This window comes from Ceratosolen solmsi, unplaced genomic scaffold (genome assembly GCF_000503995.2).
Source record: "Ceratosolen solmsi marchali unplaced genomic scaffold, CerSol_1.0 scaffold2, whole genome shotgun sequence".
In the NCBI taxonomy this organism is placed as follows: domain Eukaryota; kingdom Metazoa; phylum Arthropoda; class Insecta; order Hymenoptera; family Agaonidae; genus Ceratosolen; species Ceratosolen solmsi.
The window spans coordinates 8,496,564-8,509,878 of NW_011948422.1; the positions used below are offsets into that span (position 1 = coordinate 8,496,564).

Below are 13,315 nucleotides of genomic sequence, written 5' to 3' on the forward strand. Positions count from 1 at the left end.
TGTCTCTTTGCAATGAATAATTTATGTACAACATTGGCCGTGTTTGAGTATGCGTATTAAAAAGTTGACGAATAAGTTTATAGAATTTACAATTTAATCTACTTAAAATGAAGTAGTGCTTGATGTTAAATAATGTTAATAATTTGAACGTTGGCATTTGAAAGCATATTTTAATTGAAATTAAAATTTTCGAACACAAAAGAAATAATTCTTACGGAATAAAGGAGTATTTTAAAATGAAATCGCCATTACTCGATTTGAGTAAATATTTTTCAATGCTATTCCGAAGCCATTCCATTCATTCTAATTTAATATAATTTTGATGCGGATTAACCTATAATTTATATAAAATCCGATGATACAGAATTTACGTAATATTCGTAATATACGTTAATAAATAAAACAAAAAGATCACAATAATATTGCACTCGTTCCAATTAAACGCGCTATTTTATCGATATATTAAGGACGCTTTATGAATTTGAGAATTTCTATCTCAAATAAATGCCTTTATGACCGATTTAATATTCATATATATATATATAAATTTTTTTTTAATTGAATATAATAAATATTTGATGAAGTATGATGCACTGAATTTTGAAATGGGAAAAATTTTGAATTAACATTAAATTAAAAATAATCGATAATAATTTCTAACGATAAATATGACATTTTTATATTACGTGTCTTATGAGCAAACTCTTAAATTATAATTTTTACCAATATTTTTAATGCCCTTGAAGAGAGGTATAGTTTTTAATTACTCCCATCGAAAAGATAAGAACGGTAAAAATTAGACAATCTTATAGTTAATTTATTTGTTATTATTTCTATTCTTGATTTCTCCCTTCCAGATTTCAAAATGTTATCGTCCGTGAAACAAAAACTAAAATTCTTCTACAAACCTTACGCCCTAGCTGTAGTGTCCCTTGGATATGTACTCGGAGAATTAGGACATTATTTAATCGGTAAGTTGCTTACTCTAATCACTTACTTTATGCACAATTTAAATTTTCCAAACTCTATAATTGAGAAAATCTATAGAACATTATCAATGTTTTAAATGAAAATCATAAATAGCTCTATATATTACCATAATTTATAATTTAATTGATAATTAAATGCACATAGAATTTTCAGAATACAAATGTATCATTTAAATTTATGTTTTAAGGTGTTACGAGTAAAGCAACTGCAATCGATTTGCATTATGGTGACATAACTTGTCAACTCAATTCCACCACATTGGCTCTTATTGATCTGCCAGTTCAATGTGAAACAGCAAATAATTCAGAAACGTAAGTATATTTTTTTCTCATTTACATATTAATACTTAGAAAATAATTTCCTACTGATTATTGCCTTTCTTCTCCAGTATTATTAATAGTATTTGGAAATTAATGTTTGGAGAATTTATGTTGAAGCGAATATAAAGATATTATTTATATATATATTTTTTTTTGTTTTTGTTTCTTCAAGCTAATAATTAATTTGAATATTCAATTATAGGATTTTTATATAACCGATCATGTTTTTCACTGTAAAAAATAATATGACAAAATTATATAACGAATTGTCGTAATGTAATTAAATAGAAAATAGCAGGACTTGCTTTACATGTAACATTATGGCGCATTTATGTCGCGTATAACACGTACGATATTTTAATTTAATTTAAAGATTTATTACATAATTGCTTACTTTAATATTTTACTAGAATAACAATGATTAGTTATCAAAGCGTGAAAAGTAAGAGCGTTATAAACGAAGATCGAATTACATATAAAGAATTGAATTCATCGTTGCAGTGAACCCAAAAGATATTGCATAATGTATAGGAATTCCGATACACGAATATCTGTATTAATTTATACATATTGAGACTTTTGAAGATTCTTTTTTTTTTGTTTTTTGTTTTGTTTTTTGTTTAATTCAAATTAAGGATACGATGTGCTTATTATAATAATAGTGAAGACGATGATGAATTATTTATATAAATTTTAAGCGAATGCAATGTTTATAAAATATACGCTTATATAACAATACACATGGTATTTTTAATATAAAGAAGAAAAGCATTTAAGAGAATATCGTCAATTTTTGAAAATACAATAATTAATTATAAAAGTATTCATCTACGATGTATTGTACCTATATGTATTGTATTTATTTCAAGACTATTCCATAATTTTTACTATTAAATTATTTATTTATATATCAAGTTATATTTACATTTATAAAAATAAATGAATATTTTCTGTTATATTTATGCGAATAAAGTTTGCTCTCTTAAGAAAAATTAAACGTTAATTGGACATTTGACAAGTAATCGTTGATAATAATTTAGCAATTTGCAATACATGAAATTTTATTTCCCTTTTTTATATCATGAAACTTATATTACAAACTTCTGGCTATTTTTCATTATCATCGCATAACTGGTGAATTTCATAATCTACATTTGCGAATCTCAACAGCAACAATAACTACATTTGACAATTTTAAACGATATCATGAAAGCATATTTGGGTTAATTGACACTGCATTCACTTATTAAAATAAATCATCGTGTTTGTACTGCGGTACTTGGAATATACTGCACTACAAATCCATCCAAATCAGTTAATGCAGTGCACAGTTTAGATTTGAATTTCTCTTGAAATACGCTTATTCGCCTTAAACATTGATATAATCAAGATTGCCGATTGATATTGTCCCTTTATCAATGCCAGTTGCGAGTCGCTCGAACTTAATGGGACACGCTACTGCGAGTGGAACTACAATGGACTCGGCTTGGATTATCAAATATTGGCTGGGCCCAGCTTTATCGCTGTCTTTACAATTGTTGGCGTCATTCTTGGAATTGCCGCCGATCGATATAATAGGCGAGTAAATTAATCACTACCGACGCTACGGACAATAACAATCAAATGTACGGTTTTTGCTAAGCAATCGACATGATATTTGTAATTGCAACTGACGTTTACTTCATTTATTTTACGTTTTAATTGCTTTATTTATTCGACCTATACGATTAAAATTATAATTTTAGTTTTATAATGAAATTGGTATTAATATTTACATAGTTTAGCTTAATTAGTGACTAGAATGAAATTATTGGGACGATTCAATTCATTGAATTTTCAATCGTATTTCATAATTTCTTTCTATTATTCTATTAATTTTAAAATTATTTTACACTTAAATATTATCCAAATTTATTTCAACGAAGTTTCTAATTTAAAAATAATGAATATTTAATTTTCCATAAAACATACTTTTACATCATATAATAATTATACAATTGTTTTAATTCTAATCAGTTTTTGTAAAATATATAAATGTAATTTCTCCTTTAATTATTAATTAATTGGTAGAACATTATTAATATTGTTATTTTTTATAAAGCTTAGAGATCTAGATAAATTTAAATTACAATATCACTTATATTATTTAAATGAAGCTTATTATTATTTGAAATTACTATTATACGTTCAGAATGAAGGAAGACACTTTAATTTATATCTGTAGATTAGAATGTTGGTTGTCAGTTCAAAATTTTTCTTTCAAGTCAAATAAATATCGATATAAAGTTCTTGAGAAGCAATGTCGTAACATTATAAATATTTTCAGTTTGAAGAAATTAAATCAAGCCATATTCTCACTATTTTTAAAGAACTTCCAGTTTCATCGAGACTTCCTGTTAAAAATTTTAGGAAATCTAGGACATCAAAATTTTTTCAACGATTTTTACAATTCATCCTTAGAGAGAAACTTAGATTTGCAAATATTTTATCCATGCTTTAATTTGATTATACAGAACCGTTACATCAGATAACACATACAAGAACATCTAATTATAATACAATCTTGATTCTGATTCATAAAATCCATCAATTCGAGCAATTAATTAATATAATGACTCAACTATTAATTTCATAGCATTAAATAATTCATAGTGAGAGTAATTTATTTCTCAACAATATTACGAAAGAATAATTAAAGGATAATGAAATTTAATTTATTGAATAACATAGAAAACATAATAAATCACGAGAACTTATGAAGCTCTTAATTTTCACTAAATTTTTTATCTCACGTACATATAATTATTATAGAGTTAGACTCCTCACTATCTGCACATTTACATTCAGCGTTGCAATTATTCTAATGGGATCCGTTAAAGAATATTGGCAACTGGTTATCCTTCGAATGCTGGCTGCTGCAGGGTACGTACACATTGTATTGCTTACTTTATGATTATTGAACTGTAATTACATTTGTTGCGCGTGAGTGGCTAAAAGTAAAGATAAAATTAATGTAAAATTCTTCAATTTTACGTCTGCTATCATTTCTGAAGTGTCACATTGGCTATGTTAATGATTATGATATTAAATATAATATATCTGGTGTTGTTAAACTTATCGTTAAAATTTGTTGTACATTTATTATCATAATCTCTAATTATTGTGAAAATATTTAATGAAATATAAGGATTAATGCAATGTCAGTTAGTAATTTGTATTTAGTATGAAAAATTTCATTTTTGTCGTTTACAGTACGAATTTTGTTTCATAATGTTACGAACGATAATTATCTTTTATTTTTTTAGCATATTTTTAGAATGTGTAAATGTATAGAAATTATTTATTGTTTTTTTTTTTTTTTTTTTATTTATTCATAACTCATTCATTAATTCATTATTATCGCACAAAAAGTCATGTAAACAAAAAGTGATGAAGAAAAATTATAATTTGGAAAAAATTCTATAAATAGTTTTAATAATTATAGATTTAAATGTTTTAATTAACCAGAGATATTGACATAGTTTTCACAATTTTTACAATTTTTATAAACACGTAATACAATGCTACTACTATAAGAGGAAAAAAAATCTGTCTTTAAGTTAAATTGATACTTTTAGTACATTTTTTTTGCTTTTTAAATAGCTGCACCTATTTTCTTTATGCATACAATGTTTATGTTAAAATTACACAAGTGACATAATATTGTATGATTAATACTTTCATTGTAAGGTATATGTAAATCTATGGACTTTGCGTAATAGAGAATAATTAAATATTAGCTTTTACAGTAGAATATGTAAGATAAATATATATTAAGCATTATTAATTATATTATTAACATATATTAATTATAATTGTCAAGTAAATAATGGTTATAAATCGTTATTATTTTCAATTCATTAATATAGTTTATATCGTATTTAAAAGTATATATCAATTTTGTAGAACAAAAAATTAATTATTTACAATGTAACAATAGCATTTGCATTTATTATTATTCATTATTATTTATATAAAGTAATTTTCTTAAAAATGATTTTCATTAAAAATCTTTATGCTATTTCAATCTACATTCGTATGGAAAAATATTCTATTTGATCAAATAAATCGACATTAGATTTTCATTTGTTTAATAATGAAAATCAATAGTTAAATATCGATATAAATTGCTTAAAAGTTTTTTCGTACGTAATTATACTTTTTAGTTCTGAATTCAAAGTAGTGCAATAAATATGCAATATCAGATTCTTGAAAATTTGATATATTTCATTAATAAATAATCGAAATGAAGACTTTTTTCGCTGATTACATTATTTTCAAATTATCAGAGAAGCTGGCTGTAATCCATTATCTACGGGTCTTCTTTCCGATTGGTTCGCCGAGGAAAAACGAGGTCTAGTTATGTCAATCTTCAATTGGGGAATATACGGTGGTTACGGAATTGCTTTTCCTGTTGGAAGATACATCCCCGAATTAAATGCTTGGGGATTGGTATGATTTAATAAGATATTTACAATTCTTAAATAGAATCCATCTCTATTCAATTTCTTCTTCCTCGTGTGCAACTGTCTTCCATCACAATTTAACAACATTCGATAGTATAAAAGAATAACGATAAGGAATCATCGCAATTTTTAGGGTTGGAGAGTGTGTTACTATGGTGCTGGCATAGTGGGACTATTTTTGGCATTTTTAACCGGATTGACACTTACGGAACCCGAGAGGACGACCATTGGGGAGGAAAATAAGAACGAAGGGAAAAGGGATCCTCTGTGGAAAGTGATTCTTCAACCTCGTATTATTCTTTTGTGCCTTGCAGCCAGTATCCGGCATTGTGGTAAGCTCGTATTATTTCTATATATTATATAATAACAATATATTATTAAAGGTCTTGCAAGGATTTTAAAAAATAAAATTATTATGATTAAAATGTGTGCCTAATAAAGTTACTTTATATTTGTTACATAGATGTGTACCTTTATAATAGTAACGAATAAATAGGTGAGAGTATTAATTATATGCTAAGTACATTGTACTTGTTATAATTATTGATATATATCATATAGTTTCGTTTTTCTTTTTTTTCATAAAACTTTTAAATAATTTTCATTAAATAGCAGCCTCAAAAATTTGAGCACATAGGCTCTATTTTAATTGTATTTTACAGCGTTTTAGCGTCCCTCTGGGAGTATCATAGAAATTTCGAAATTAAAAATATTGATTAAATGAAAATTCCTACTTAATAACTGAAATAATATTTGAAATAATAGTGAATTGAAAGAAATGCTAGTTTTTAAAATTTTTTCGACAATTTTCATTCCTGAATCTATTTAACAACGTATTTTGAGTTTATCCGTAGAGTACATTTATGCCGGTATTGCGCTTACAAATACTGGATTTCCATTTCTAATAGAAATTCAATCACAAAGAATTGAAAAAGTCGAATCAAACATTATTTAAAAAGGGATTAACGTTATTAGATGAGAAAAATAAATACTGTAAATGAAAACCTAGTAATATTATTTTAAATCTATTAGGTAACAAATAATATTTTACATAATTATATAAAAATATTTATATAAAATTATATAGAATTAAATAAAAAAATTTATAGAATAGTATTAAATTATAAGTAAATAAATGAATAAATTACTAATAAAAATATAGCATTACTAATAGTGTTACGGATTAATAAAAATAAAATAATCAAATTAAAATAATTTATTTTATTTTTTTATTTTTTTTTTTTTGTTGTTGTTGTTGTTGTTGTTGAAATTACGTAAAGTGTTTGATATTAATAATAAATAATGATTAAAATTTATGTATTTTTTGAGAAAAAATAAGAAGTGAGTGTTCTGAAACGTTCTATGTAGTAATCGACTAGTTGAAAATAATGGAATTTTTGTTTAAAATAATGTGAAAGATGTATAAAGTAATCTTGTTTCAGTAATTTTATTAAGCCGAATGTAAATGTATTTTATACGTTGAAAAAAGATAAGTGAAAAGCAAAAATTTATAAATTCTTTGAAAATTAAGAGGAAATTTTTATTTAATTAACTAAACGATCAATTTCATTTGGTTTTTTATTTTTAAAATCAATATATTTTTATTTCTAGTCAGTTAATGCAGAAGATAACGCGACATATTTATCCTGAAAACTACATTTTCTAAACTATTGATAAGATATTCCCAGTTCCTATTACAACATTACTATATATAATTACTAGCAAATTTTGAAAGTTAGATGAAATTTCTTCATGGATGTTTTTTTCTCAATAATGTCTTAATTCATCTTCGATACTTCATTTTCATTTTATAATTATTAAAAAGTTCATCCTATTCAGATGCAGAAAATCATTATTCAAAGTTCAATCTTTTACTTTTAAGTGAATTCAACATTTTTAAATACTGTATATGATACACTCTCGTTCTAATTAAATTTTTTAATTTATTCACATTTATACCTTTTTTATGAATTTTTGAAAGCAAAAACTGCGCATTTAACATCATTCGAAGCATTTTGATTTAAGTAACTCCAATTTCAGATCAAAATCAATGATGCATTTTTCATACTAAAATGCATTACTAAACTACATGAAACAATAATTTTGACCGCAGCATTGGAATAAGTTTGAAAAATAAATTATTATTATGTACTAAATAAATATTCTTTATTAGATTAGAAATAAAAAATTTATCTCTATCAAAATAACAAATGGCGTAAAAATTATATCTAAATTTTAATTTCACAAAACTCATTTAAGCCGTGCAATGAAAATGAAAATCTATTTATTTAGTTAATTAAAGAATAACATCAGGTTAATTAAGTTTTAGTTAAAAGTAGTAGTTTAAAATCCGTCAAACGAACTTTAATGAAATTTCAAATGATATTTATAATTTAATTTAGATTATTTAATTTAAATAAACGACCTATTGTACGAGAAATATGCATTACACTAGTAACGATTAATATTTTCTTTTGGTCTCTTGTTTCATAATATACATTGCTCGATTCATTATAGCCATACTTTTAATATAATTTATACCATAATTAAATATTGCAGGTATATTAGTTTCAAAGTTTTTATTATTTTTTTTTTTTTTTTTTTTTTATAATATACACTTATATATAACTCACGCAACTACGAACATAATTTTGAAGTAGCAAAACGCTATTGAATGTATATTTGTCTTTGGTAGATTTTGTAATATTTGGCTTGCAATTACTAGAAATTCAGAATATATATATTTAAATTTGTTTAGAAATAAGAAGACGCAATTATGACTGCTTTATGCATCGGATGAACGTTGAAAAAAAAACGCAGATATTTTTGCATAAAATTATAGTTCGTTTTATTTGAATTTTTTTTTTCATTTTTTTTTTTTTTTTAGAAACTTAATTTTTTTCTCATGGCCTCATTGATAAATATAACGTTGTAAACAAATAAATAAAGTTATTTGTTTCTTATTTCTTTTATTTTAACATCAGAAGTATCGTTAGCAACTTATTAATAGAACGAATTGCCGATTTTAGATTACAATGAAAAAATTGCATATCTTATTAACGATCTTAAGAATTCAAAAATTATATCACGAATAACAATCGAATACCATTATATTTTACATAATTGATATGAATAATATTAAGCTTATAGTAATATAATTTTGCAGTACATAGTTAATTTAATTAAACTCTTAATAGAATGAAGGATATCATTTTATAATAATCCTTTTGAAACAACTGTTATTTACTTTCAACTTTAATTTACATTGAAAGTTTATAATGTACTTATTTTAATCTACGTGCTTGAATTATATTTTGATTTTATTTACTTTTACAAAATTGCCTCTAGAAATTTCATTTATGCAGATGTTAGTACTTTGTATTTCCAAATTGTACAACAAATCACGATCTCGTAAGCGTTTGTTTAACAATTAATTTGCCAATATTAAAAAGTGTCCTATTAAAATTGTTTTATTTTTATTGTTCCTACATTAAAACTACTCACATACGACACTGTATAACGTAATATAAACATTGATATAAAAGAACTTTACACTAAAAAGAAACAATGTGTGCTCTTACAGGTGGCATGTGCTTCGCCTACAATTGTGATTTGTTTTATCGGGAGTATTTTCCTGATTACGATCTTGGCTGGTGGCTCTTCGCCGTGACGATCGTTATCGGAAGTATTGGGGTTGTCGTTGGTGGTGTTGTCAGTGACAAATTTGTGGCAAAGATGGGCATCCGCTCGAGAGTCGCAGTTCTTGTCGTCAGTCAACTCATTGCCACGCCCTTCGCCTTTGGCTCCGTGTACTTTACTCCGCTCTGGGCGATGATCACCCTCGGAATTTCTTACTTTTTCGGTAATGTATTTTTTGGCACTATGAAAGTATACAAAATTGTATGTGCTGTTTTGTAAAGTAATTTGTTGCAAAGTAACATATATATACACACAGTTATATCCATATTGTGCCAAAGTTTTTTGTTAGTTATAAAACTACATTTTTTTTCGTTATATTTTATTAATCATTGATTAAAGACGCTTAAATTCGTTGAAACGCTATATATTAATATTTAACTTTTGAAATTTTAATCCAAAGTTGTAATATTCACAAAACTTTGATTTTTCAAGTCATGTTAATAGATAGAAAATAGACAGCTACTTATTCTACATAGATAGCGTAATTCTACTCTAATATTTCATTAAAAAAATTATTCTTAAAAAAAAAAAAGTATTTTATCTTCGCGTTACAAATTTCAAAATATAATAATCCGTACATTCCGTATATTTACATTTTTTTTAAAAACAAATTTGCAACATTTAATAATACATTCATTCGAATTCTATATCCGAGTATTAAAATTATTTTCAATATTCTTAATTATAAATAGTAATGTAAACTCTATACTCTCTATAGTGAAAACGATAAATAGCCTTTCAAATATCAATCTAAATAATAATTTACTTTTTTTCAAGAGTAGGTAACGGAGATTATTTCTAGAATAACGTTGAGGGAAATTTACTCAGAGTGCATGCAAATAAGACAATCTCACGTGAAAGAGGCCACATTACTACTCTGATTATTGCGCTATTAAATCAAATTTTTAGACAATAATGCCAATGTTGAAAAGAAAATACGACAAATAAACGAGTTTTTGCTCAATAAGCATCAAAAGAAAAGTAAAATAATGTATCTGCAAAGTGCAGTTACTCTGTTTTGAGTCGTATAATCGCGTGAAATCCTAGAATTTATAACTACCAACGCATTGACAATCTTAAGAAGAAAATATAAACGTCTTTTGTGACATCTTTATTATAGTAAATAAAATATAATATTATAATGATTGATATTCAATTTTAGTGATTGAATCAGAAAAAATTTTGTAAATAATTTTGTTAACAAATATCGTATATATCTTACCGAAGCTGATTTTTCAATTGTCAAATTTTATTTTCAGCTGAAATGTGGTTCGGCATTGTTTTTGCCATTCTCGTGGAAATTGTGCCGTTAAGCATGAGATCGACAACAGTTGGCATTTTTCTTTTCGTGATGAATAATATCGGCGGCAACTTGCCTATACTCGTTGAACCAACGAGTAAGACTATTGGATATAGGGAATCTTTATATATCTTTTACGCTGGATTCTATGGAATAAGTAAGTTGGCACCTTCTCTATAAATAAGAAATCATCACATAGATTATGTCGTTTTTAAAAGAATTATTTTTACGAACGAACTTTTATTACATACATGGACACACAATTTGAATTTAAAAATCAGGATAATGACCAGAGATTATCATTATTTTATATACATCACATGTCATATGAATAAGAAGTTAAGAAAACTGTTCTTTATGAATTTACGATGTACCTCGATTTTCAATTTATTAAGATTTACATGGGTGCATTCATTAGACAAATTTAATAAATAATATTTTAAAAGATAATTTGTTGTCAGCTATACTCACGAGCATTGTCAATTTTGCCAAGAACCGAAATTCATGTCGACCTGATTCCATCGAACGATCTATATTTATATCACATCTATATATATATATATATATGTGTATACCGAGAATTAGACTTCATGCACACATGTAAGAATAGTATCATTGTGTAATATAATACGATAGAGCAAAAAAAAAAAAAAATATCATTAATTTTTAAACGGCTTGAAACTTATTAAAGTTATATTAATTTATTTGTTGAATAATTAAAAACTAAAATAACTTAAATTTCTGATAAATACAATTCTTGAGAATCAAATTTAGCCATAATTACTATTATTACTTAAAAGATATTTATATTGGATTATTTATTAATATATTATATTGTTAATGAATTAAATTATTTATTGTCTAGTTAAGAGAATTTCTCAAATTGATATTTTCGCTGCAATTGCATTATATTTTATACAAAAATTAATTATATAATAATTAATATTTTTTTATCATTTTCTTTATATTTAATTGAAATATATCAGAGTCTAAACTGCCAATATTTTCTCTTTGATTAACATTATTGAAGAATTTATATGATGTATAATAATAATTATTCTAATATATCGAAAAGTATTTTCCTCGCAAACTATATTATACGTTTAACTATTTTTTAAAAAATATAATTATATTGCATTAATTTAGGAATGCCATAATAGTAATTTCTGTAGCGCTGTGTATATATTTATTTTTAAATTTGTAACATAAGTACGTGTCGTTAAGGCAATTTTCTTCTTTCATAACTCAATTCTTCTAGTTAAACCTAATCATTACGACATTCTCTACTAGTAACGAGCAACTTATTAAGAAACAATCTCGCATCCCATAAATTAAAAAGCTCAATAATAATTAATCATTAATAATCTTTAAGAATGTGTATTATGATTAGTTTCACTTATTGATTAAAAAATCTTGCATATCAATTATTCTACGCACGTCTTATAAACTTAAAATACTTTACAACAATATTCCGTCGAATTATTTTTATTTATTAAATAGATGCAATCGGAACGCATGGGTAACTGATTGTATCATATACATTTGCTATTTATACACATTTCTAATTTCTGCATATCTAACAACGCTACAGGCTCACTCATGTTCCTCATGACAATGTTCCTGATGGATGGTCCGAAGAAGGACGGGAACAGCTCTGCCGATACGGAGGGTCACGACAATCGAAACTACATTGACGACGAGGGTAAGGCATCGACGTTGGAACTACCACGATTGCCCGCAAGGACGTCCTTCAGCTACGATAATTCCAACCTTTGAGAATCTCTGACTGATTCGCGCGTTTTCTGCTATTCAGTAAGAGTTTGCGCTCAATCAATCATTGACGGAGTTCGTATCAGCCTGTGGTCCAGTGACTTATCTCTTCGAATAAATGCCCTCGATGTTTTCGAGTACATTTTTCAATTTAAGCCTTTAAATACGTTGTCGACGATTTTCCTTGAATTCGATAAGGGTACTACGATCAAGTTTGAAAACGTGAGGCATTCGTATACTGTAGCTTGAGCTGTGTAAGTGTGATTTTACGAAGTTAACTAGGGCTTATCATTGATTGCAATGAAATATCATTACCGAATAATGAATATAATTAGCAATTTAAGTAAAATATTGCCTTAATTCTGTGAACTTTTATTACAAATCTCTTCTAAAAAATAAGTAACAAAAATTTTCTTTAAATCGTATTGGCTAGATTTAAATTTCATTTACAAATTAAAGATTTATCCTATTGAAATATAGAATATATAAAATGTTTATATATAAATTAAGATTTTTTACACCTTGTTTAACATTTAAACTTTTTTTGTTTTATAAATTAATTCAATACAAATGCAGTTCTTTTCTGAATTTTTCTTTATATTTACATAAAAACTTAATTACTATGCGTAACATATATCCATCGAAGTTTTATAATTTTTTAAATATTATGCAAACTGTAATGTTAATCGATAAATTGACAATACTGTTTAATGGTGAATTAAAATTTTCAT

General features: G+C 25.5%; 1 protein-coding gene across 1 annotated transcript; it reads left to right on the forward strand.

Annotated features, from left to right (window-relative positions):
• The first annotated feature begins 862 nt into the window (after positions 1 to 862).
• LOC105361981 (uncharacterized) lies at positions 863 to 12,602 on the forward strand. Its single transcript, XM_011499305.1, has 9 exons — positions 863 to 971; positions 1,178 to 1,301; positions 2,736 to 2,888; positions 4,122 to 4,232; positions 5,639 to 5,801; positions 5,949 to 6,147; positions 9,399 to 9,677; positions 10,774 to 10,971; positions 12,406 to 12,602. Exons 1-9 carry the CDS (start codon positions 866 to 868, stop codon positions 12,588 to 12,590), a joined length of 1,518 nt encoding a protein of 505 aa, XP_011497607.1. The 5' UTR covers positions 863 to 865; the 3' UTR covers positions 12,591 to 12,602.
• Positions 12,603 to 13,315: the final 713 nt, after the last annotated feature.